This window comes from Medicago sativa, chromosome 6, assembly GCF_051527215.1.
Source record: "Medicago sativa cultivar Bolivia chromosome 6, Bolivia_mono, whole genome shotgun sequence".
Lineage (NCBI taxonomy): Eukaryota > Viridiplantae > Streptophyta > Magnoliopsida > Fabales > Fabaceae > Medicago > Medicago sativa.
In genome coordinates, this window is record NC_140754.1 from 51,410,570 (window position 1) to 51,437,153 (window position 26,584).

The window sequence follows — 26,584 nt, forward strand, 5'->3', positions numbered from 1 at the left end:
TACTTGTATTACTCTTCCCACCACTTAACTTACTCACCTCACAACACAACCCCACTTTTAATATTTTTATTTTATTTCTCATATCTTATTTTATTTAATAATAAAATAAGTCACACCAACATAACAACTTCACAACATCATATAATTCACACATCTCAATCACTTAAATCATAAATCATATAAGCATATATTTATAAATATACTCTAAACTTCATCGAATTAATTAAATAATTAAGACGTGCGTTACAGGAGGGAGTACTCTTTTAACCAATGCCCCAAGGACACTTTTTAACATTTCTTTATTTATAAAGAAGAAAAAAATTGTGAATGCAAATTAACGAGGAACAATGTTTTTTTGTCTTTATCTGGTCTTTTATACCTATTAAAACAAACAAAATACAACTAAAGTTGCACTTTCAAAAGTAAATTATTTTTTACCATCAATTTTTATTACATTTAAACCAAAAAATGAATATTTTATCATTTTATTTGTGATTCTAATCTAACAAGGATAAACAATGTGATTTCACACCTATTCCTTTCCAACTCCCTAAAGGTCTTCAAACTCCAACAAACACACCAAGTCACCAGCCACCACACCTACATCCTTCCAAACACACGCCACATCATCAACTTCAATATCCCATTTACTATCTCTTTTAGCACATCTTGTGCTAGAAAGATAGCCAATTGTTTTAATATACCTCATTTTAATTTCTTAAAAAAAAAAATATTAACAATGTAATTATTTTTTATACGATTATCGTAATGTTATGCGATCCGTGCGGAAACACAAGTCTATTACTAGTTGATAAATAAGAAGAGAAAAAAACGAAGGTTGTCACGAGTTATCATCAAGTGTATAAATATAGGGAAATGTTAAAGAGTGCCCTCAGGACATTCGTTAAGAGGACAAACTTAGAAATGTTTGTATTAGGAAATGGTGAACAGTGGTAGATTTGACTTCTTAAAAGTTAAAAAATTGTTAAATTCAATGCAAACTTACTACTCCCTCCGTCCCATATTACTTGACATAGTTGACTCTAATACATATATCAATGCACATTTTTTATCTTAAATATCTTTAATTCTCTATTAGAAAAAATTATGAAAATCTAATATTTTAAAAATACTAATCGAGACGAATCCAACGATATCTTACATGATAATGGTTATCTTTGTATATTAGTAGAAAAATAGGGTCAAAATATGTTAAGTCAATATTATATATTGTCAACTGGGTCATCTATTGTGGGACGGTGAGAATATTTTTTGTTTGCTTAACTAGTACCCTTAGGGCAATGATTTTGGTAACCCATAAATATATCTTTCATTACTCTAAACCAAGATGAAGATTTTATCATTTTATTTGTGATTCTAATCTAACAAGGGACAAAAGATTTTATCATTTTATTTGTGATTCTAATCTAACAAGGGACAAATGATGTAATTTCACACCTATTCCTTTCCACCTCCCCAAACGTTTTCAAACTCCAACACCACATCACCAGCCACCACACCTACATCCAAACACACACGCCACATCATCAACTCCAGTATCCAAATTACCAAAACAACCTCACCTCCCTCACTAACACACTCCAAAAAATCCTCAAATTCCCCATATTACCCTCACCTCTCACAATAAAAAAACAATCACAAATCGTCAACAACTTCGAAAACGGAAAATCATAATCATCATCACCCAAATCACCACAAAGGCAATGCCTTGCGATTCTTCTATCATTTCTAGCGTTAACAGTAACAACAACAACAACAACAACGAGAAAGAGAAGAGTAAGAAAAGCGATGATTCTTCTTCTTCTTCTTCACTCGGCGATTTCAAATTGAACGAATCTACGTTTTTAGCTTCACTCATGCCGAAGAAAGAAATCGGAGTTGATCGATTTCTTCATTCTAACCCTAATTACGATGGTCGCGGTGCTTTAATCGCCATTTTCGGTACTCTTTTCTTCTCCGTTGACTTTTATTTCCGTGCTATTTCTTCTTTCGCCACACTTTGATCGAAGACGTGTTTGCATGTCAATGTCCGGCATATGCCATTACCTATGAAACACGGACACGGACACCGACACACCAACACAGTTAATAATTTAAAAAAATCACATAATTCAGTGTAATTACAAGTGTCGTGTAGTGTCGGGCACACCGGGTCCATGCTTCATAGGTCATTACTTTCAATTGTCATTTTCTCAAATTATTATCAGTGTCAAAAGTGTGTCAAAGTGTTACACTTCTGATTGAAACGATATTGACACGTGTGATTGCATTCAATTCAATGTTATAATGTTCTTAGTGTCAATGTGTTGGTATCTGACATTGACAATTGATTACATTAAATTGATTTTTTTTTTCCTCAAATTATTATCAACTGTGAACATATTATTACCGTCATGTATGTGCTTCAGAGGTTAATGTTGAATATTGAGAAGAAAAATAATTTTAGTTTTTGGTTGTTAAACGTGTGTAGCACTAACACTTCTGATTGAATGTGTGTCCGCGTGTCAGTGTTAGTGTTCAGATATTGACGCATGTTATTACATTACTTCTAATAGAAGGCGTGTCCGCATGTCGGTATCAAGATATTTACGCATGTGATTGCATTCAATTTTATCATTTTCCCTGATTATTAGTGTCAATGTGTCGGTGTTTGTGTGTCAATGTCCGACGTGTGACTACATTCAATTTTGTCATTTTCTCAATTACATTTAATTTTGTCATTTTCTCAAATTATTACCGAAGTTGGTGTCTATGCCTGTGCTTCATGGGTTAAATGTTTGATGTTAAATGTTGAGAACTAAAAAATATTTCAATTAAGCAAATGTTTAGTGTGCGTATGCATGTTTGAATTAATTTAGCACCGATACTTCTGTTCGAAAGCATGTCAGTATGTCGGTGTCCGACACAGACACTGAAATGTGATTACATTTAGTTTTGTCATTTTCTCAAATTATCGACGTAAATATGTCATTGTCTTTGTGTCCACTTTCTTTGCTTCATATGTTTAATGTTGAGAAGTTAAAACAATCTCAATTAAGAAAAGGTTTAGTGTGTGTGGTTGGATTAATTTATTTATTAGATGTTTAACAGTAACATATATTATTTGAGTAAATACATAATTTGGTTCTGAAGTTGTAGGAATGTATAAATCTAGTGCTTGCCATTAGTAATATGACAAAATTAGAGTAGACCACCAAATTCGTGCCGACTTTGGACACTCTCAAGAGATCCTTAAGATTATGAATATTTCAAAAAGAAACTTGATTCTGTCAAAGTTTACTCATTTTAGTCCTTATGTGAGTTCGGGAGGGACTTAAGATAGTACGTGTCTAAATATAGAGACCAAATATAGTAAATGATTGAAATATAAGAAACTACGTGATAGCAAGTAGTTAAATATAGGACCAGCTTGACAATTTGATAGGGTCAAGGAATTTTTTGGGATATTCATGATCACAGGACCTATTTGATAGCACCTTACAAAGTCAGGGACTAGTTTGGTGGTTTACTCAACAAAATTATCACTAAAATTATAACATGTTAATTCGATTAGTCTTCCTGTTGATCTTTGTATGGATTATAATGACATTAAGTTGGTAATGTCAAGATGCTTTTGAAATTAAGGGTCTGTTTGCGAGGGAGATTTTGGAGGGGATGACTTGTTTCTCTTTTGTAAATTAATTTACTACTACTAGTATATTTTGGTGTAATAAATAAAGACATTGCTTGTATTGTAATGTGTTTTTCTGTAATTGTATTTTTTTAGTGGTTTATAGTGCATATTTGTTCAAACATTGTATCTGGCACCTGCATGTTTACAGATTCTGGCGTAGATCCGGCCGTTGATGGATTACAGGTTACCACAGATGGGAAACCAAAAATTCTTGATGTCATTGATTGGTAAACAGAAAGCTACTTCATGTTGATTTTTTAGCTGAAAGTCCTTTTCAGTTTTACTTCATTTTCTAACAAGGATACTACACCTTTTCTTTCTTCAGTACTGGGAGTGGTGATATTGATACCTCAAAGGTCGTGAAGGCTGATGCAGATGGTTGTATTTCTGGGGCATCAGGTTAGTTCTAGGAAATATCAACAAGGCTGTAAATACAAATCATCGTGAAACATTCTTCAATATTGTTTAAATTATGTTTGAGCCTAATTCAATTCTGCAAAGCCGGTTTGTAAGGTGTGGAATGCCTCCCAGTTATAAATACTATTCAGGAAGGTGTGGAATGCCTCTCCCACTTATAAATACTTTTCAGACCTACCAGTCTATCGTATGATCAGTTTTCTGGGATTCTTAACAAATATATTGTAGTAAATAGCTTGTAACGAGGTATTATTTAAGAAGACAACATATGCAGCTATTGATGACCTAGCTCCTTGTTTTGGCCTGAGTTTAGGCAAATAGTATTGTACAAATAGCCCAAAGAAGAATGATTTATGCGTTTTAGTAAAATTATATTATAACTCTGAACGTATGTCATGGCAGCCAGATGAGATATAGAAGAAAATTTATAACTGTCCTTTAATATAGTCACGTTAATTATCTGTGCTGGTGATGGGAACTAAGAAGACTAGTGGCTGAAGTTACTGGTGAGGTGTCTAAGTAACTTATAGGGTGTCTACGTAGGAATATTTTAATAGTATTTTTTACTAGTGATATTCTCTGAATAATATCTGCAAAAAAGATAATATTCGAGCTTATCTCTTTGGTAGTAAGCTTATCTCTAGTAGTATTTAATCATGAGTAATAGGCTCTTAAGGCATGACAGAATACGTTTTCTGTTTAGGCTAGAGTAGGATTCCTCTCTGAGTTGTGTCGGAGAGCTTTGCTCTGGGAGTAGTTGGAGAAACCCTCTGTTTTGGCTAGAGTAGGATTCCCCTGAGTTGTGTCGAAGAGCTTTCTCTGGGTGTAGTTGGAGAAACCCTCTAATAGTGTTTTCATTCGTATCAATGAAGCACCCTATTTTATTCAATTACCATCTGTTTCATCTTCTTCTTTCTATTACTGTGTTACTGCTGGTTCTTTTCCCTTTAAGTATATTTTTGTTTCTGAGCTTGCACATATCTCCTTACTTTTGTGTTTGTTTCTTGTTTTCGTTCATGCTGCTCACGAAAAATTATTTACAGGGGCATCTTTGGTTATCAATACTTCATGGAAAAATCCTTCTGGTGAATGGCATGTGGGTTATAAATTGGTTTATGAGCTCTTTACAGAAGACTTGACCTCTCGTTTGAAGGTAGCATTTTTGTTCAATGAAATATTTTAGTTCTCTTTAGGAGTCTCACCTCTGGCTAATTGATCTAATTTCCATTTTGGCAGAAAGAAAGAAGGAAAAAGTGGGATGAGAAAAACCAGGAGGAGATTGCGAGGGCAGTAAAACAGCTTGATGATTTTGATCAGGTTCATCGTAAATTTTATGATTCATTTTTAATTTTCCAGAATTGTAGAATCTCAAATTGCAAATTATTTACTCATTACTCTTTTTAATATTTTATGTAGTAAGCATCAGATATTACAAGCGCAAGCTGTTCATATGTTCTCTTTTTATTATTGCATTTTCTTATTGTAGTATGTTAACTCATGTCCTTCTGTATTTACATGCATTAATTAATACAATAGAAACAGAAATGTGTCCTTTTGAATCCCTGCTTGCTTTATTTATTGTATATTCTGTACATCATTTTCGGAATTACTGATCAGAAGTAGTATGGTATATGGTCTTATGAATAGAAGAGAAGGAAATAAGAAATAATAAAAACATTGAATGGTTCCTATGAATATGAATGTTGTTGAGAAGGGAAAGATATGAGAGACATGTGGTGGAATGTTTGCATTTGAATTACACACCCTGCAAGAATACACAGATAAATGCATGGATCATGTACTTCACTTTTTTAAATTTAATTAGCAGATCAAGTTGCATAAATACTATCATGCCTTCTAAACTTGACGTAGTTGTTTTGTCTGCTTTTTATTATATCTGCATCTGCTTAGTCCTTGTAACTCAAACCATCATGCATTTTCTAGAAACACATAAAGGTTGAGGATGGAAAGCTTAAGAGGGTTCGTGAAGATCTGCAAAATAGGCTTGATCTTCTGAGGAGGCAATCTGAGGTGGGTGTTGATGCCACATTACTTTTGCTCTTTGGTTATTGCTGCCCTTCCAGTCCTTGAAATAGGAAATGAGTAGTTTATTTCAATTTATTTTTTCGTTATAGATCTCTAAGGATTGAAACGATGATATTGATAGAATGGTCCTTTCTAGGTTTTGTAGGCCTGTAGGGAGTGAAGCAATGATATTGATAGAACGGTCCTTGCTAGGAAATAGTGTTGGAAGCACCATTATCATTTTCCCCGCATAAACAATGAAATTCATGTTTTTTTGTTTCTCTGGCACTTATGCTGAACACTCGAACTAAGCCATTTATGCTTATGTTTGTGCTTTTTTCCCATATTTTGTCAATTTAAATTCCTTACTTTGAAAAGGGATTGCTGTGTGTTCCAGAGCTATGATGATAAAGGACCCGTTGTAGATGCTGTTGTCTGGCATGATGGGGATGTCTGGAGGGCTGCCCTTGACACACAGAGTCTTGAAGATGATCCAGATTGTGGAATGCTTGCTAACTGTGTGCCTTTAACTAATTATAGGTACACTCAGTCTCTGGTTTTAATTTTGTTTATGCAAATATCTTTGTTTATAGCTTTTGTGCAGAGATATGTCGTGAAATGGGGAGATACTTTGTTTTGACAACATATTTTCTAGCCTGACAAATGTTTACTTCACCTGTCACTACATATGGCCCCTAATTTGAAAACCACATTGTCCTACTGAATCAAAGCATGTTTTCGTGATATATTTCTTCTGCAACAAAATTCCACTGTAAAGATTGTAAATTCGAACATGATGTATTCCAATGTGAATTAGTTGCATGGAATTGGCGCTTTAGTGAGTTCTTGTGTTTCTTGAAATATTTATTTCTTTTTAAAACAATTCAACACTAACCTTTTTAGTATGTACGTACATAATATATTGAACAGATTAATTTATTTATGTTATGGTTGTACAATCATATTGAGCAGTTTATATGACATTCCACAAACTGCACTTTTCAATATATTTGGTTTCTCTACTGTGAGTTTAAATTTCTATACTGTTTGGTTTATAACTGAATAAAATCTCATAGGTGATGTTATTATTTCCTTCGATAAGAGCACCTAACAATTATGCAGGAAGAACTTTATTACCCATCTTTTTCATAATTGAGATGTTCCTGAATTAATATAATTTGCCATTGAAGAAATTCTACGGGGTCTAGCTATTGAATCAATTACTATTTTCTTTTTTAAATATGGTATAATCTTATATGATTTCAATGCTAACATGACGCCTTTTATTGCAGGATTGAGAGGAAATACGGCGTCTTCAGCAAATTAGATGCTTGTACATTTGTTGTTAATGTCTTTAATAATGGGAATGTTTTAAGTGTTGTAACAGACTGTTCTCCCCATGCCACCCATGTTGCTGGTATAGCTGCTGCTTTCCACCCGAAGGTACTGATATATGATTTGATATGTATATTGACATTCTTTTGAGGATAGGATATCTATTGACAACAACAATGTTTTTAGGAGCCTTTGTTGAATGGAGTTGCACCTGGGGCACAATTAATATCTTGTAAAATTGGGGATTCCCGCTTAGGTTCTATGGAAACCGGAACTGGTTTGATTCGGGCACTGATAGCTGCTGTCGAGGTGCATAATTTTTTTTTGTCTTCAGCTGATTGGACTTGATATTCCAATGAGTGATATTTGATTTAACTTTTAGATTTGTGTGTTTTCCAAACTCTTTTTTTTTTTTTTAACAAGAATTCGAACTTTGTTAATGTGTGGTGCAATACTTTTAGGCATGACCATTCCACTTTTCTTTTTTAGCATAAATGCGATCTTATCAATATGAGTTATGGTGAAGCAACTTTACTGCCTGATTATGGACGCTTTGTTGACCTTGTGAATGAGGTATTTTCTTGGTTTCTGATTTTAACTAGGCATTTATATCTTTTCTTTTCCATTTTTCTAATTATAGAGGCTTTCGTTGTTTTACGTCTAGGTGGTGAACAAGCATCGTCTGATATTTGTGAGCAGTGCTGGTAATAGTGGTCCAGGATTGAGCACTGTTGGTGCACCTGGTGGTACATCTTCGAGTATCATCGGTGTTGGTGCATATGTTTCTCCTGCTATGGCTGCTGGTGCTCATTGTGTTGTTGAACCTCCATCAGAGGGGCTTGAGTACACTTGGTATATTTGTTTTTATACCATCTATCCTTAATTTTTTAATCTGATTTTGTGTTATTATCATTGCATAATTGATTGGATTAACTTGCAGGTCTAGCCGAGGGCCAACAGCTGATGGAGACCTTGGTGTCTGTATAAGTGCTCCTGGTGGTGCTGTTGCTCCTGTTCCTAAGTGGACTCTTCAACGACGCATGCTCATGAACGGGACATCAATGGCATCACCATCAGCCTGTGGTGGAACTGCATTGCTCATAAGTGCAATGAAGGTTTTCGGTTGCATTTCTTTTGTAGCTTATTTTATTGATTAATACTACTTATCTCACATAAATATGATTTCCTGATGTGTATGGTCCCCGCGCAGGCTGAGGGAATTCCTGTGAGTCCATATAGTGTGAGGAAGGCTCTTGAGAATACTGCAGTTCCCATAGGTGATTTACCTGAAGATAAATTGTCCACTGGACAAGGGCTGATGCAAGTCGACAAGTTAGTAATTTATTCATTCTTTACATTTATGGAAACTTAGTAAATGATAATTTTGCAAGATTCATATTGACTTAAGTAATATACTCTATGACAGGGCTTTTGAATATATACAGAAGTGTCAAAACTTTCCATGTGTTCAGTATCAGATAAATATCCAGCAATCTGGAAAAACACGTGAGTTTACATTCTTCCATCCCATGGATATTTCACCTTTCCCTTCTATGTGACAAAAGGAAGGATGTATTATGTTTCTATGCTTTTGATGAATTTTTAATTTATATATATTTGTAATGGCAGACCTTTCAAAAAATAAAAATAAAAATTTGTAATGGTAGAAAGTGCACTATGATAGTAATAAATTTAGGATCATGAGATCTAGAACAATTCACTCTCCTTCAGCTAAGTACTTAAATTATTTTGGGATACATGTTATCAGAGCCTCTGTAATCATGCAGTCTTGAGTTTAACTCCCATTTTTCTAATAAAAAAAGTTAAATTTCAGTTCAAGGTAGGTTGGTCCTTTGTTCATTGCCGATGCTTCAATTCCAAAAGGCTCTTTCATGAGAGGTTTATTACATATATGAAGTTATATTGGTAATAGAGAGTTGGTTCATGGCACGTAAAAACCCATTTAGATTGTAAAACATGGTAGCTTATGTCTAGGTTGGTACCGATGTTTTAAAACATGGTAGCTTATGCCTAGGTTGTAAACTACTGAGGTTTACAATTTAACTGTTGCATTTTATGTTTTTAAAGGATATTGAAACCACCTTGTATTGGGAATATTTTTAAAGGATAACATTATGTTTAGATTCATTCAAGTGCCTTAAAATCTTGATTCTATTTTAGAGTCTGTGAGTCAATGTGATTCTACTTGAGTTTATGAAGTAACAACTTTGAAAGTACTGTTACTTTTTTTTGATACCTAGAGTTGTAAACTTGTACAATTGTGTTAACTTGAGGGTTTGGCAACCATGTTTCATACGCAAAGCATGATCCAACCCATTTGATAGGACTGAGAAAGAAATTTTTCATAAGCTCCTTATGCTTTTCTATTTAGGTTCAGACAAGCATGTTTGTGATGGTTGCATGGCTTAAAAAATAAGTCAAGATTTCTTTTATCTTTGAATAGTTGATGTATTGCTTAAGTAATCTCTAATCAGTTGACATGCACAACTAAGGTTTAAAAAAAATAAATATGAAAGTTTACATGTTACTAAGACCCAGCTTTTGAAATTGTCAAACTTATGTCCTTTATATGATTGCTGATGGCAGGTCCTTCATCACGAGGTATCTACCTGAGGGAGCCTAGTGCTTGTCGGCAAACTACTGAGGTGAGATCTTCATAAATTTGGTGTGCTCACATTATTGATGATGACGATTATTGAGTCGGGTGTTTCAAAACTTGTCAATTATTATGTCGGAAAACCAAATACAGATGTCTTGAATCAAATAATGACAAATTAAAGACTAAATAATCCTAAACTTGTTTCATTCTTCGCTAAGATATTGATGACGTAACCGAACACGAACAGAAAATTATGCTGTTAAAAATTGATGAGGTGTTATATGATGAAATTTGATAACTCCTGTAGTGAGATAGTATGGATAAATTCTATTATATTGAGAGCCTAAAGCTTTGAAATATTTTAGAATATTGAGAGCCTAATGCTTTGAAGTATTTTAGAAAGAGGGGAAAAGCCAGGGAAAATGTGAAGGGTTGTAGTATGAAACACGCATTGAATATGGTGCACACCTGCATCTAATTTATACAAAAGAGTAGACTTCTGTTTTACAACCTTATGTAATTATAATCAATAATCAATTGCCCGATTAATTTGGTTGAGTATCCTGGAATGTTGAACTTTTGACCCAGGTATTGATTCACTTCAAGTGCCTTTTGTGGTTGTGTCTGAATTTATCTTGATTTAGTTTACTCACATCCTAATCTCTTTATCATATGCCAGTAAATTTTAACGAGTCCTTTCTGACTTTAATTGGTAGCTTTTTAACTTGTGGTTGCACTTATTCACAGTGGGTAGTGCAAGTTAATCCAAAGTTTCATGAAGATGCCAGCAATTTTGAGGAAAAGATTCCTTTTGAGGAATGCATTGAGTTATATTCTACTGAGAAGACTGTTGTGAAAACCCCTGATTATCTATTGCTCACTCATAATGGCCGCAGCTTCAAGTTAGTTTACTTTTCGTCACCATTTTGTTTTCATGCTTATAAATTGCCATATACAAGATAGTCAAAATTAATATTTTACTTAGGATCGGGAAGGGGAGTCAAGATCGCGTATCGCATAATAAAAGCAAAATATAGGGTTAAATGTTTTTCGTTTGTATAAATATACCAATTTTTTTTTGTTAAGTCACAGAATTTTTTTGTAAAACTTCGTCCTCCACGTTTTATGTTATCAATTTTAGTTCTTGTTTTTAAATATTGTAACACCTATCTAACAGAAGTCCACATGGCAAGTGCGACACAACTTTATTGGATGATGTGACATTGTTAAGACCTTGAAATATTACTTAACATTCCATTTAATCATTTATGAATAAATTAATAAACATTACACCGGAGATTGGTTGGATCCGTCTTAACACCGATGGCGCGTCTAAAGGGGGATATACAGCTGGTTGTGGAGGAGTGTTGCGGGGTGATAATGGGGAGTGGATTTGTGGTTTCTCAAAAGGATTAGGGAGTTGTGATTCGAATGTAGCTGAGCTTTGGGGTGCGTTTGAAGGATTGAAGTTGGCTAGAGCTCGTGGTTTTAATAGAGTGGAGCTTCATGTTGATTCTTGGGTAGTGGCCACTACTCTCTCTTCCTCGAAAATAGGAACGGCAACAAGTTGGAGTTTACTGCAACATATTCGACGGTTGTTGGATATGAATTGGGAGGTTCGGATTTGTCATTCGTACAGAGAAGCAAATGCTTGTGCTGACGCACTTGCAAATATAGCTTGTGATGGAGGTTTCACTTTGATGTTATATGAGCATTGTCCTGCTCAAATTAGTATGTTGTTTTTAGCTGATTTAACTGGTGTTTGTACTCCGCGTATTGTTAGGCGGTAGTTTCTTTCTTTGTTGGGCTTAGGCCCTCTTGTTATCCAAAAAATAAAATAAAATAAACATTACATATAAACTAAAGATTAAATGGTTAAGTTATCTAGTTGATCATATTTTAAGCTCTCAGGTCTCGGCAATGCCACGCCATAAAAAAAGTCACGTGGCACATGGCACATAGACTTCTGTTAGATAGGTGTCACTATAGTTAAAAGTGAGGACTAAAATTGGTAACAAAAATGTGAGGAACTAAAGTGTGAAGAAAATATTTATAGGGTTGAAATACATATTTAACCTTGAAATATAATCGAAGTAAGAAAGTAGATCACAAAGAATTACATTGAAATATATAATTGAAGTAAGAAAGTATGTCACAAAAAATTACAAATTCTAGAATGCAAAATTTTGTATTCCGGAAGGAAAAAAATATGAGCAATTCGTACGCTCAACAACTTTATATCAGTCAACTTCTCAGTGATACTATAGGAGAACTGCAACGTAGCAGCGCTTGTTGAAACAGGAATTGCTGGTGAACAAGGTATTATTGACAGTGGAACCGGTGAAAGCATCTGGTCTAGGTTTTGTAGATTGGAAACATACAAAATTGAATTTGAAATGATAGTTCTGCGTGTTGAAGTTACGAGACTGAGCAATAAAACACATGTTTTTGTAGTACAGTGTAGTTATACATGAGATTAGTTAGCTGCCAACAGCTTTAATTAACTCCTGCAGTAGCTATGCACATAATAAGGTATGACAGAATAGTGGTGTAAAAGCTATGCAAGCTCTTAACTCATTTATAACAAAACCAATATATCATGTGATTAATTAACTCGTTAAGAAAAACAGACCAAATTAACCAATCAGAAATCTAATCCAACCATAGCTAAAACACACTGGTGAAAGAAATTCCCCGAATTCTGAAAATAAAAATACAATATCTTTATTATGTGATCATCCATGGGGTGACTTCATTAGGTAGAAGTGTCTATTGCTACTGAGTTTCTGTTGAATGATTTTATCTGCAGTTTTGATTTTTAATGGCTTACAATTTGTTTTCTCTCTCTATCTCAGTGTAGTTGTGGATCCTTCCAATCTATGTGATGGTCTTCACTACTATGAAGTCTATGGTATTGACTGCAAAGCACCATGGCGAGGGCCTATTTTCAGAATTCCTATTACCATAACAAAGGCCAAGGCTGTAACTAACCAGCCTCTACAAGTTTCATTTTCAGATATGTTATTCCAGCCAGGTTTGCATTAGTCCATTAAGTTAATCTCCTACTTTCTGCCGTCGTCCTACTACTGAGATGTAAACTGGGCCTGCATATAAACAGAGATGGTTTTAAAACTATTGAACTTGATCAAACATTTGCCTAGGGTTAAGTCTTTGTTCAATCTTCATCATTCTTCTAGGAGTTGGAATATCCACAAAAAATCAAGCATCCAAACAATCGACACACCTGAATGCTAAAATTAAAGATATGAAAAACTAAAATAATTCGCAAAGCCTAATAAAAGTAAACAAAGTAAATCAGAATACAATGATTTCAGCAATCCTTGAAACCTTCAACTGGAACATTAGGTCTTCTAGGTTATAAAGCATCTCACATATCCAGTATCTACAAAACACAAAATTAAATCAACAATTTTTTCTTAAAAAAAAACATCTCATCAAATGAAATATTCAAAATTCAGCAAGGAGGAAAGTGAATAGAAGAGCTAGCAGAATTATATGAAGAGAAGAAGTGCGATGGGCTCTGTTCTCAACCAATTTGTGATGAATGAAAACAATCGTATTTAAATTTGAAATTCAAATGGAAAAATTGTGAAAGTTGGAAGATGATAAAATGAATATCCTTGTGTGCAGAGGTGAAGAAATTTAGATGAAGATTCACCATCGCCTATTTATAATAATAATCCAGTAAAGGGTAATAATGACAGATGACTCAGTCATTCTTCAATCACGCAATAGGTTGGGAACAAAATAAAGCTTGTTGAGACTAATGTGATATGAAAAAAATCTCATCAACTCACAGTCTCACACAAAGTAAATGCATACCTACATTATACAAAAAAGGACACAATAATATGAAAAATTCTGACAATTTGCAATCCACAAGACCCTCTTAAACACACTTTGCATTGATTTTGATTATAGCCAATTTGAGGCTAAAACGTAATGACATTAAACTCATTACGGCGCGCATAGAAACCCAAAACAAATTCATAGATATAGTGCAATGTCACGACCCTCTCGTAACAATCACATTTGAACCAAGAACAGACGGCAAGAACAATAGTGAGAGTCATGGTAATCATGACTCCCATGACTATTAGCTTTATCTTCGTCTTTTCAAACCACATTTGCACGATAAAATATGGATTGAGTCAGAACCTTGCATTCTTATAAGATTTCTATGCTAAAATTTATTAAGATACAAAATGCAACTAGAACAACCAAAAGACCTGCTAGTGAAGGTTCTATTTCTTGTCTACTAAAAGCTTAAATGTCTCCGCTCCTTCCAGAACCTGCAAAATGGATAAATGTTATAGATAATTTCATTATTCATATTCAATAAATTAAACTTTTAATACGACCATTTGATAAAGAATAATTGAACAACAACAATTATAGTGACAAGTAAATAAGTGTTTTACCTTCTCAGTATTTTCTGTGATAACATCTTCTACCTATGAAACTAAGCTTTCATTTCAGCCTCCGTTGTGGCCATTTTGATTTTGTTCATTATTGATTTTGCATAATGTTAGTTTGAGCAATCGAAATGTTTTTTCACTTTGTACAAATTAAAATGGTTGTATGAAGTGATAAAACATTTCAATTGCTCAAACACACATCATACAAAATCTATACCGAAGAAAATCAGAATGACCACATACGAGGCTGAACTGAAAGCTCAGGTTTCACACGTAAAAGATTTTATCACGGGAAAAATACATTGAGAAGGTAAAACACTTATTTACTTGGTATTATAATTTATTGTTGTTCCATTATTCTTTATAAAGTGGTCATATTTAAAGGTTAATTTATTGAATATGATATATGAATTCATCTTGAACATTTATTCCTTTTGGCTGGTTCTCGAAAGAGCGAAGACATTTGAGTTTTTAGTAAACAAGAAAGAAAACCTTCACTATCAGATATGTTGGTTGCTATTGTTACATGTTGTATCTTGATAAACTTTCAGCATAGAAATCTTATAAACGTGCAAGGTTCTGACTCACAATTCATATTTGATATGGTTTGAAATTACGAAGATAAAGCTAATAGTTATGGGAGCCATGGCCATGACTCTTGGTATTATTCCTGCCGTCTGTCCTTGGTTCAAAGGTGGTTGTTGGGAGAGAGATGTGACATTGCACCATATCTATGATTTTGTATTGGGGTTTTTGTAGTAAAGAGTTTAATGTCATTTTGCTTTTAACCCCAAATCGACTGTGTCTTCAATGCAATGGGTGTTTCAAAGGATTTTGTGGGATAGCAAATTGTCTGAACTATTCATATTATTGTGTCCTTTTTTGTATTTGTATAATATACATAAATATTTACTGTGTGTGATCAATTGGAATTAATATCAAATCTGTTGTTATAATAGCTTTTCAAGGGAGGGGAGTGTATATTTTAACATAAGAGGGGCGGATAGTGTAATTCAAGCTTGTCATAGGGTAGGGGAGTGTAATTTACTCTTGTTGTTATATTAGCTTGCATATATCCTTATATATAATCACGATTCAATGCTTACTGTATCTGTGTGTGAGAGTCGCTATGGGGACACTTCCAACTTATTAGCTAGTCTGTTTATTATAAAGAAACTATTTAGTATTCATGTAGAGTGAATGCAAGTATTTACAAGTGTCCAATACATAGGGCCAGTCATACTTATCCTAGTCCAAATAGGCAAGTGCATAATACAGAGTCTAACACTTTCAATTATTTCCTTATATATTGTTTCATTAGGTCATATAGAAAGGAGATATATAGAAGTGCCACATGGTGCAGCTTGGGCTGATGTAACAATGAAATCGTCAGGGTTTGACACACCTCGGAAATTTTTTGTGGATGCTGTTCAGGTAAAATTTGCAGCTTGAAAGCTTTTTTGATTGTGGGGTCCTTTTTCACATGCTTTCTATGTCCAGATGTGCCCATTGCAAAGACCTCTGAAATGGGAAAAGGTGGTGACTTTTGCTTCTTCTGGTGCCAAAAGCTTTGCCTTTAGGGTAATAAGTGGTCAGACATTGGAAATAGTCATTGCTCAGTTTTGGTCCAGTGGCATAGGGAGTCATGAGACTGCTAGTGTGAATTTTGAGGTAACAGAATTATTATTATGATAAGTCACCTGATATTTGGATAAACTTTGCTGTTTCTTTTAAAATACTGAAAAGTGTTCTTAATTTTTGAGTAGATAGGCATATGATGATTGTTCTTATTAGGCTATTATATTCATTAGCTGATCTTGATGATTATCTTGATTCCGCATGTTATTTTGATTTGCTTGTATGATATAATAATGGTTAATAATTTATTAATTTGTCATATTTCAACTATATAGCACTTGAGGGAACATACTGAAAAAAAAAACTTGCGGCAACATACATAACATGTTGACATGAAAATGGACATTTGAGGCCATAAACACGATTTTGTCCTTCCTCAGGGTCTAGTAATTTTATATTTGTCCTTTTCTACGTTTTCAACCTCTGGATAAAGAATCATGGGATAGTCCTATGTGGAGGAATGCTCTCTTGTTGTGTTTTTTTTTTTTTTTTTGCATGTATGGTCTCTGTTGAAAAGCAGGGAGGGATCTGATGGGTTATTTCATTCATCATTTTGAAGATATCTTGATGGTTACCATGGAATTTCAGGTTAATTTTCATGGGATAAAAGTGAATAAAGAAGAACTTTTACTTGATGGAAGTGAAGCACCAGTCAGAATTGATGCTGAAACGCTGCTTGTTTCAGAAGAGCTTGCTCCAGTGGCTATTTTAAACAAGGTTATATTTTCGAACCTTGAATACCTTCTCATTTGTGTTAGTTCATTTTATTGGGATGCCAATGAGTTTAACCTGTTCCATTTAATTATACAACACATGCAGATTAGGGTTCCTTATCGACCAATAGATTCTAAGATTTGTGCACTCTCAGCAGATCGCGATAAACTCCCATGTGGAAAACAGATACTGGCGCTGACTTTGACGTGAGTTTTGTATTTATTGTGTTGTTTGTCGGTGGATCATTTAGACAACCTTTTTCTCAGTATTCTGATATTGCAGCTACAAGGTCAAATTGGAAGATGGAGCTCAAGTAAAACCTCATATACCATTGCTAAATGACCGGATATATGACACTAAATTCGAGTCTCAATTTTACATGATTTCTGACTCAAATAAGGTATTTGTTAAAATTTAATTTCCTTTTGATTTTCAAACGGTAGGATAGTTTTCATTTTAGATTTTTTTTTGAAATCATATTAATATTAAATTTCATGCAAATAAGGTATATGTTAAAAATTTAATTTCCTTTGTTTTTCAAACAGTTGTTTTTCAAACAGTAGGATAGTTTTCATTTTAGATATTTTTTGAAATCATATTAATATTAAATTTCATGCAAATAAGGTATATGTTAAAATTTAATTTCCTTTTGTTTTGAAAACAGTAGGATAGTTTTCATTTTAAATTTTTTTTTTTGAAATCATATTAATATTAAATTTCATGCAAGTTATGCTCTTACTTAGGCATGCTGACTTTTTTGCTTAGTATGCCATATTTCTACTCTACTAAGAGATATGCTAATGCCGTGGTAGGTAGGGGTTACAAATTTACTAGGAAAATATACAACCAACTGAGTCATAGTGTAATAATAGATATGACTTAGTTTTTTTGCTCAATAATTTTCTTTTTTCCATCATGTTTTGTATTTTAATAAAATCATTTTTGAGACCTAGATTTTTTCAACGCATCTCTTCACGCAAAGGGTTATTGGGACTGGTGTGTGGAAATCATGCATGGCCCAATAACAGATTTAGAGTAGACTTTAAAAATCATCTTAAAGTTTAGCTTTGAGCCTCAACCCCAAAAACTCCCTCATGGGTTGAGGGCCATATTTATACCATACCACTGTCCAACTTGAGGACTCTTTCTTTTTTGACATAATGGATTTCTTTCTTTGATTCCAACATGTTTTGGTAGCCTCTTTTGCTTCATACATCAATCTCCTTACTTTTTTAGTGTTCTGATAATAGCGCGTATACTCACGTGGAGATGCCTATCCAAGCTCTTCAAATCTTCCCAAGGGAGAATATAATTTGCAGCTTTATTTGAGGTATATGAACTTTTTCTGCATATATCATGGATTAGTTTAAATACGTGTTTGTTCCCACTGTACTCTTGAGGACAGTTATTAACTACTTGTGAAATTGTATATTTTGAATTCATGGGTTATAGTGGTTTAACACACTACTAACCTCCTAGTTTTGTGTAGAGGACTGACGCTTGATTTATATGTTAATACTTGCAATAAGAAGTTCGCATATGTATTGCAAGAGGAACATTTGTAGGTTTACAAAAGATTTACACATAATGGTGCATTTTACTTATCCCTCTACATTTGCAATAATTTATTTCTCAGGCATGACAATGTGCAAATTTTGGAAAAGATGAGGCATTTGGTGTTATTCCTTGAGAGAAACTTGGAGGAGAAGGTAGTTTATTGTTTCGATTTTATGCACCCCCCTATCCATCCACACAAACAGACACACAGAAAAATATTTATATTTTATTAAGAAACAGAGGAGGGAGGATATTTATTTTATTATTAAGAGGGAGGGGAAAGCATATTGAAAACACCATTGAAGATTTTTATTGGTATATTTATGTGGCATTGGCTTCAAAGATGCCATTGGCTTAGATGTGTCAAAGTTGGTGAACCTTTTCCTGGAGTTCATGAAGTACTGTAGTTGTCACATAAAGTTATTCTCCAGTTTGAATTCATCCATTAATTTAAACATTTATTACTTATATTTTAAATTTTACTTCCAGGATGTTATTCGATTAAATTTTTTCTCTCAACCTGATGGCCCACTGATGGGAAATGGTTCCTTTAAGTCCTCATTATTGATTCCAGGGTATGTTAGTAGGTTTGAAGTCCCAAATTTTTAAGTATTAAATGTCATCTTGTGATGTGATGTTGACTTTTTTTCTTATTTATTGATAGTATGAAAGAAGGATTATATCTTGGTCCACCACAAAAAGAAAAGCTTCCCAAGGTATTTTGTTCACTGTCGTCACCTCTTTCGATATTACCACCAATAGTACATAATGTATTTGTAATATTTTGCAGAATTCTCAGCAAGGATCTGTATTGGTTGGGGCAATTTCATATGGGAAACTATCATTTTATGATCAGCAGGAGAAAAATAATCCAGAAAAGCACCCTGCTTCATGTCGAATTTCTTATGTAGTTCCTCCAAATAAGGTCAGTGTCTGTCTTATCAAGTTACCTCCCTTAGTATCACTTTTATTCAGCTGGTTTCAACAAGACCTGCCTGTTCTGTCCTGTGGTTGAATCTGCTTTTATGTTTACCTTGATTAATGTCTAATTTCAATTTTCTTCTGCCGAAAGGTTGATGAGGACAAGGGAAAAGGTTCTTCCATATCTACCAAAAAGACTGTTTCTGAACGTATAAAAGAAGAGGTATATTAGTCATCATACTTGGTATCTGCTTCACTTTTGGTTAAATAAACACTTTTTCTGCATTTAATTTTTTTCTTAAAATAATCACATTGCTATCTATGTTTTGAAATGTATATATTTGAAAAACTGTATTACATGAATATTGATTAACTGACTGAGCAGGGATATCTCAAGGTTATCATGTAGACATAAAATTTCCAGGAATACTTGTACCGAATTTGCTTTTTCCATACATACGTATATAATACATACATACATACATATAGGGAGCATATCCGGTGAGAACCAATATCTTGTATGAGAAACGAGAACTTTCTATATTAGCCATCAGATTTAATTAACGCGTGAGATTTAATTATTTTCTTAAATCTTTCCGTGTAATTGATATACAAAATCACAAGTTAACAAATTGAGCTACAATTTAGGCACAATTTACTCTATTTCCTCGTTAGTAGCAATCAGTTTCATTCTCCAATTTATTTTTATTTTTTTTTTTGTACAAAATTCTCCAATTTATTCTTTTTTTATTTGGTACAAATTCTCCGATTTATCCTACTCCCTCCTAATCATATTGTCACTAACAACTAGAACCGCACCATGCCTCTTCATTATTTTTTATTTTTTAAGAACACCATGCATGTTTCTCCATCTTAAATTGAGGTTTTTTTTTCCTTCATCCAACCAAAGTGTACATGCATCAATTGGGAAAATGTTTTCTACAACTTAAAATACTTTTCCTAATATTATTTGTTTTAAGTGGACGATGCTTATTTTTTTTCTTTCCTTTTATTGATAAAGTGATGTTTGAATTTTTTATGTTTTCAACGTATAGTATTAGATTTATGAGTCAAATGATTGTATATCTTGTATATTTTAATTATGCCTTTACTTTGTTATCATAATGTAGATTTTATTCTGTAGCTCACAAATTAAAATGATTAACTTCAATTATCATTACTCTAAAATGATTAACTTCAATTATCATTACTCTTCAATTTTTATATTGACTTGTTCATCAGGTAAGAGATGCAAAAATAAAAGTTCTGGGAACCCTAAAACAGGAAAATGATGAAGATCGCTTGGAGTGGAAAGAGCTTGCTGCCTCACTCAAAGTCAGTAAAGAAAATTTATCTGTAGTTGTAGACAGTTTCCTTTGTCTTCATCTGTTTCTCCCTTAAATTTGCTTTGTTCAAATTAATATTGCAAAAGCTATTGTATGGTTTCAGCAGAGAATGTACTCCTTGAATAGGAGAGTTACACATATCTACTATGTAGATTAAGGAACGATTGGATCAACAATTAAGAGAGTTGTAAATAAAATAAAATATTGATCTTAATAATAATAGAAAATATCCTAATAATAGGAATGGAGATAGGTGCATATTTGTTTCATTAAATCTGTGATATCTTCTACACTATTTAATATATTTTTTTTCCAGATCATTTCTTTTTTGTTTTTTGATTAATTTTAAAATTCTGATAAATGTATTCAGTTATCTATGAGCTTAGCTCAATTGGTAAGGACAATGCATAAAATATGCAAGGTCTGGGGTTCAAACCCCGGCCACCACCAAAAAAAAGTTATCTATTCTCTCTATTACATATAACTAACACTTACATACTGTGTTTTGTTGCAGTTAGAATATCCAAAATACACTTCATTGCTTGCGAAGATTTTGGAAGGTTTAGTTTCTAGGAGTAATATCAAAGATAAAATCCATCATGATGAAGAGGTACAGATTTTCTGTAGCAAATGATTAACATGAATTGTTCTCCCACCACCTTTCTTCTGTCACTTCTCTGTGATTTCCCTTCCTTTCCACCATATTATATCTTTTTTTAACTTGAACACCTTGAATGCTATATGGTTGGTCCCTGGAGTTCTGGGGGCTCTACTTTTGGATCCTGCTTTTCTATTACCAAGAAGTTGAAAATCATGCATTCAATAGTTTAGTATAATTTTTGTAATCTCATCTTATGGAATATTATAAGAGTATCAGCTAAATTGTAACCTTTATTGGAGCATGATCTACTGTGAACTTTTTATCCAACAATGGTTTTAATAGGAACTAGGCATATTATTACAGAAAACAGAGATAAACCCCGATTACAGAGATCTCACACATTCCTTACTCAAGAAAACAAAAAAGATTGAAATAATGCAAAACTGAGGTCTTCAAATTCCTTTGCCGCCTCAAGGCCTCACTTCCTTATTCAATAATTTTAAATTTTGTTTCTCCTCTCCATCCTTTCCTCGTGCATTTTTCACGTATTACTTCCCATAACGCAAACCTGCAACATGCGCAGGGTCATTACAAAAACATAAATTTCTATCTTATGTCACCTTTAGCTCATCCTTGCTACCTCAGTAATCTTTACATTTCATGTATAAACCATGGATAACATGATTACATTGTGCAGGTGATTGATGCAGCAAATGATGTGATTGAGAGTATTGACAGGGAAGAGTTGGCAAAATTTTTTGCACTAAAAAATGATCCAGAAGACGACGATGCAGAGGTGCTCATTCTTGTCCCCGTGCACTATTTTGTTTTTTTGCTGAATGTGACAGCTACTTATATATCAAATAAATTTGAATGCTCATATATATTCTTGAGTGAGTACTATCTTAATAAGTTAATATACACTTTCTAATTGGCCCATCGGCTTCTCTCTTATATCAAACATCTCGCCTTTGCTGCTTATTTTGTATATGGTTTTTTATTCATCTTTATATATATTATTGCTTGACTTGAGTCAATCCGATTTACATAATCTAATTTCAATTCACGTCTTATATTTTAATTTCATATATATTAAAAGAAAGGAATCTCTAATAGCAACCATATTGATAAATAACTGATAATAGTAGGTTAATTTAAGGACTCGTTTAACAATTTATGAAACTATAAGTTCTCTAATATTATCAAATCCTAATCGAAATTTTTCAGAGAGTTAGTTCCCATGGACCCATCGATGAATTTATCCTTATAACATAAATTCTTTATGTTAATTTTTGAAAATCATTATACTGTAAACATTTTACAGTGATGGTGTATCTCAATTGTTCTTTACAAAATTTATTATAGAAGTTTATTTGATGAACAGGTTGTGTAAACATTTTACTCCTAATCATGAAGGATTCCAATTATGATTCGCTTGTGTGTGTGTGTGTGTGTGTCTATATATATATATATATATATATATATATGAGTCAGGATCCGTTGACACCAGGTGTAAGTCAAAAGACTTACACCAAATCTCATCCGTTTAATTAGATGAATCTTATGGTTAAAAACATTTCACAAGTAAGCAACACGTGATCTATTTTTTACGAATTCCACTGAAGTGTTATCATTCTTTCCTGTAAGTGTTGCTGCTAACATGCTAACAACAAACACACTATGGTTCATCCCCCTTTCTCATATGAAATTGTAAATAAGCTAATCTAACTACATACAATACTCCAAATTTACAAACTTAATTGATAAATATATCAAATGATTCTTTTCCTAGCTTCTCCTATGCATTTTGCAATACCGGTTTTGATGAAGCGGCACCACTATCATCTGCTGCCATTATTAGATGCAAGATCTCAATGTTTATAATTAGGTTTACTGTGTAGCCAATTCTTTGTGAGTGAGTTGCGATAATGATTTCAATGAGTTGCGATTAAGATTCATAAAATTGCACCATGATTTTTAATTAATTCTTGAAATATTTGATGTTTAACAATAACTTGTTATAATTAACAAAAACATGAACAAGAATTGTGTTAAATGAGGGACAAATTGAGAGACGACACCGGTAGAAGGAACCATGGAGCAATCGGAAAAATACAAGAAAAAAATAGCCTGCTTTCTCTTAATGTTGACCACATGCTATATTTTTGTTGGAATATTGTTAGCCTTTAGATTAAATAGTTATAACGGTTCAGATTTGGTGAAAGTCTTTTGACTTACACCTGGTGTCAACGGATCCTGACTATATATATATATATATATATATATATATATATATTGGCTCATTTATAAAATAAAAATACATTCATTCATATTTTTCAAATATTAAAAAGTAAATTCAACGTGTATTTACAAGAATAAAACTGAATTGGGCTGGTTTCTAAGATCCAGAGGTTCCCTATGCTTCATAAATTTGTTTTGTTTCCAAAAAAGCTATCACAACCACTTTTATCATTACCAACGTTAGATATTTGAAATAAGTTGGCATTATCCCAACCACTTTTATCATTACCAACTTTAGATATTTGAAATATGTTGCCGTTTAATGATCGTTTAATCTCACTGCAGAATAACAGGAAAAAGTTTGAGTCTATCCGAGACCAGTTAGCAGAGGCACTGTACCAAAAGGGGCTCGCGCTGGCAGAGATTGAATCCTTAAAGGTTAGAGCTTTTACTCTATTTCTGATCAACAACATCATTATAGCAATTTTTATGAACTTTCATTACTTATAATATGGTTATTTAGACAACAAGATAGAAACCTAGCCTAGATGGGTGAATATAAAACACAGTAAATGCTCAACCCATCAATTTTGAATTTCCACATTCATTGAGTGTTTGTACGATAAGTCCTCATTTGGAAATAATACTGTGAGCCTGTTAACTAGTCATAACATTAGCATAGACGAGTGTTTATAAAACATACTGTTGAATAAGAGAGAAAAGAGAGACATATGCTGAAATACCGTGTGTCTGAATAGCACAACGGAAGATTTATTATATAGAAGTAAGTAGCTTAGGGCCTAAGCTATGATATATTTACAGAATGAATATTCATCATAATATTTTATTCTAAGTTACTTAGAGCATAAATATAATTATTTACTATATATTTATATATCAGCACATACAATGACTATAGATACATTGCCTAGAGGGTAACATTTCCTAGGAAACTAAGCAAGTCACTGGCTTAATAAATTGTTATCATGATATTTGTCAAAGTTGTTGCCCACATGTACTGTATTGGTAAAAAAGTTCAAAGCTTTTCACATATTCATGTGGTTAGTTTGAATTGTGTCATCTGCATTTTGTTTGTAAAGAAAATGTCGGAGGAGTCAGTGACCCTCCTCAAATGAGTCACATCCATTATGATAATGGTAACATTTAATTATTTTTTTATCAAATAAAAGTTGGCAGACTTGACTTGGTGTATATTGTCAAAGGATTTGGATGCAAAAGAAGATGTGGACAGTGAGAAATCTACAGATGGCGGCGGCAGTCATCCAGACTTGTTCGAAGAGAATTTTCTAGAGCTGAAGAAATGGGTTGATGTAAAGTCATCTAAATATGGAATCCTCACGGTAACACGTGAGAGGCGTTCTAAAAGGCTTGGGACTGCATTGAAGGTATTTTCTTTTTCAAAAGAGTTATATTGGTTGCTGCTTGGATGATAACTCGTTAATTTGTTAGTTACCAACTTTATCTTATGATTCTGGTGTCCACCTGAGTAACATAGACTTGTAGGTTTCTTTGCTCCTTGGTAAGCTTATTTGTAGGTGTTTTCCTATAATCAAGCAAAACCAAACCAATCATTTGTTGAGACAATTTCGTAGTTAATTATTGTCGTGCCAATGTTATTTTAATTATAAAGTCACATGATAATGCATCCGATGTTCAGTAAGACATATCATTCATAATTCTTAATGTTAACAATTGCCATTTATGATTATAAGTTCAAACAAATATAATATTTGAATGAGTTTAATTTGTATACACCGTCAGTGTAGAAAAGCTATACACATGCATCCAATGACGTGATGCCACATCATTTGATGAGTTAAAAACACATGACTTGTCATACCAATTGATGTGGCAATACATCATTGAATGCATGCGTAAAACTTCTTTTACACCTTATTGTATGTAAATTAAACTCTTTTAAATAACATCGTCTCAAAAAATAAACCTTCACAAAATTGCTGTTTTTTTACAGCAGCTCCAAACACCCCTGCCTGCAGTTTATCTGTTACTTTGGTCCTTCTGTCTGATTTTCATCATAACGTATCATCACCTGTGTGATTACTGTATACAACCTGTAGTGACATGGATCTTAATATCCAGGACAAGCTAAAAATCATGAAGCAACTCTTGTGTGTTTTCCATTCTAGTGTATTTTTACTTGATTGATGATGATGATGAGAAGACAGGTAATGTGACATTGGGTAGGTGAATTACCAATCTTATATGAACCTCTGCTTCCCTTGATTCAGGTACTCTCTGACATAATTCAAAATGATGCTGAGCCTGCCAAGAAGAAACTCTATGAGCTAAAGCTCTCATTACTTGATGAGATTGGATGGAAATATTTAACTACATACGAGAGACAGTGGATGCTTGTGCGTTTCCCTCCAACCTTGCCCCTTTTCTAGAGTATTGCTGCCTATTGGAATAAAGTTTGGATGTAGCAATGTTGGAATATGGAGCCATGCGTGCTCTTGAATAATCTTTTTGAGGACAAACATGTAACATTATTGTAACGACTTTTATATGTGCTATTCCTCATGGTGTTTAGCAAGAGGTAACTCTGCCACCTCAAGAGATCGTTAATCTCATTTACATTTACTTACTAAAAATAAGGCTAGTTTATTATCCGAAAAAATAATAATAAAATTTAGTTTTTTATTGCTGTGTTCCTTCGTGCTTTTTTAAATAAATTGAGTGAAATGTCTCTAGAGTGATTCTGTTTACTGTGTTAAAATTTTAATTATGACTTTTTTTCTGCTTGAAAGGAGGGGCTTCCCTCTCCCCCATCGTGACTTTTAGATTTAGAGAAAACGAAACATTTGCTAAAATGGGAAAATAAATAGTATGGCAACTTCCCAGGACTGACTCTTACTCTATCGATGCATTTCATATATCAAAAGAAATAGAAAGAAACAATTTATTTTCTCTTGCCAAATATGGATCCCAATTTAGTTTTGCAAACCAATATTTTCAAATGACCACTCCCAGTGTCGTACATTTTATTGTTTTGAA

At 33.3% G+C, this 26,584-nt stretch overlaps 1 protein-coding gene across 3 annotated transcripts; it reads left to right on the forward strand.

The window, feature by feature from the left end:
- Positions 1-1,677: 1,677 nt before the first annotated feature.
- LOC146915536 (tripeptidyl-peptidase 2-like) lies at positions 1,678-26,230 on the forward strand. Of its 3 annotated transcripts, none has more exons than XM_085717958.1 (34): positions 1,678-1,962; positions 3,843-3,921; positions 4,020-4,093; positions 5,155-5,264; positions 5,348-5,428; positions 6,056-6,142; positions 6,534-6,676; positions 7,429-7,579; positions 7,658-7,780; positions 7,961-8,044; positions 8,136-8,323; positions 8,412-8,586; positions 8,682-8,803; positions 8,898-8,977; positions 10,079-10,137; positions 10,839-10,993; positions 12,947-13,125; positions 15,852-15,964; positions 16,031-16,201; positions 16,757-16,885; positions 16,988-17,088; positions 17,165-17,282; positions 18,133-18,212; positions 18,519-18,591; positions 18,929-19,014; positions 19,104-19,155; positions 19,230-19,364; positions 19,512-19,583; positions 20,603-20,695; positions 21,221-21,316; positions 22,005-22,103; positions 23,894-23,986; positions 24,739-24,954; positions 25,819-26,230. In XM_085717958.1, the coding sequence occupies exons 1-34, from the start codon at positions 1,725-1,727 to the stop codon at positions 25,975-25,977; spliced, it is 4,014 nt and encodes a 1,337-aa protein (XP_085574084.1). In that variant the 5' UTR covers positions 1,678-1,724; the 3' UTR covers positions 25,978-26,230. The 3 variants fall into 3 exon arrangements, with proteins under 3 accessions (XP_085574084.1, XP_085574086.1, XP_085574083.1); XM_085717960.1 differs by having other exon boundaries at positions 24,772-24,954; XM_085717957.1 differs by having other exon boundaries at positions 16,757-17,088; positions 24,772-24,954.
- Positions 26,231-26,584: the final 354 nt, after the last annotated feature.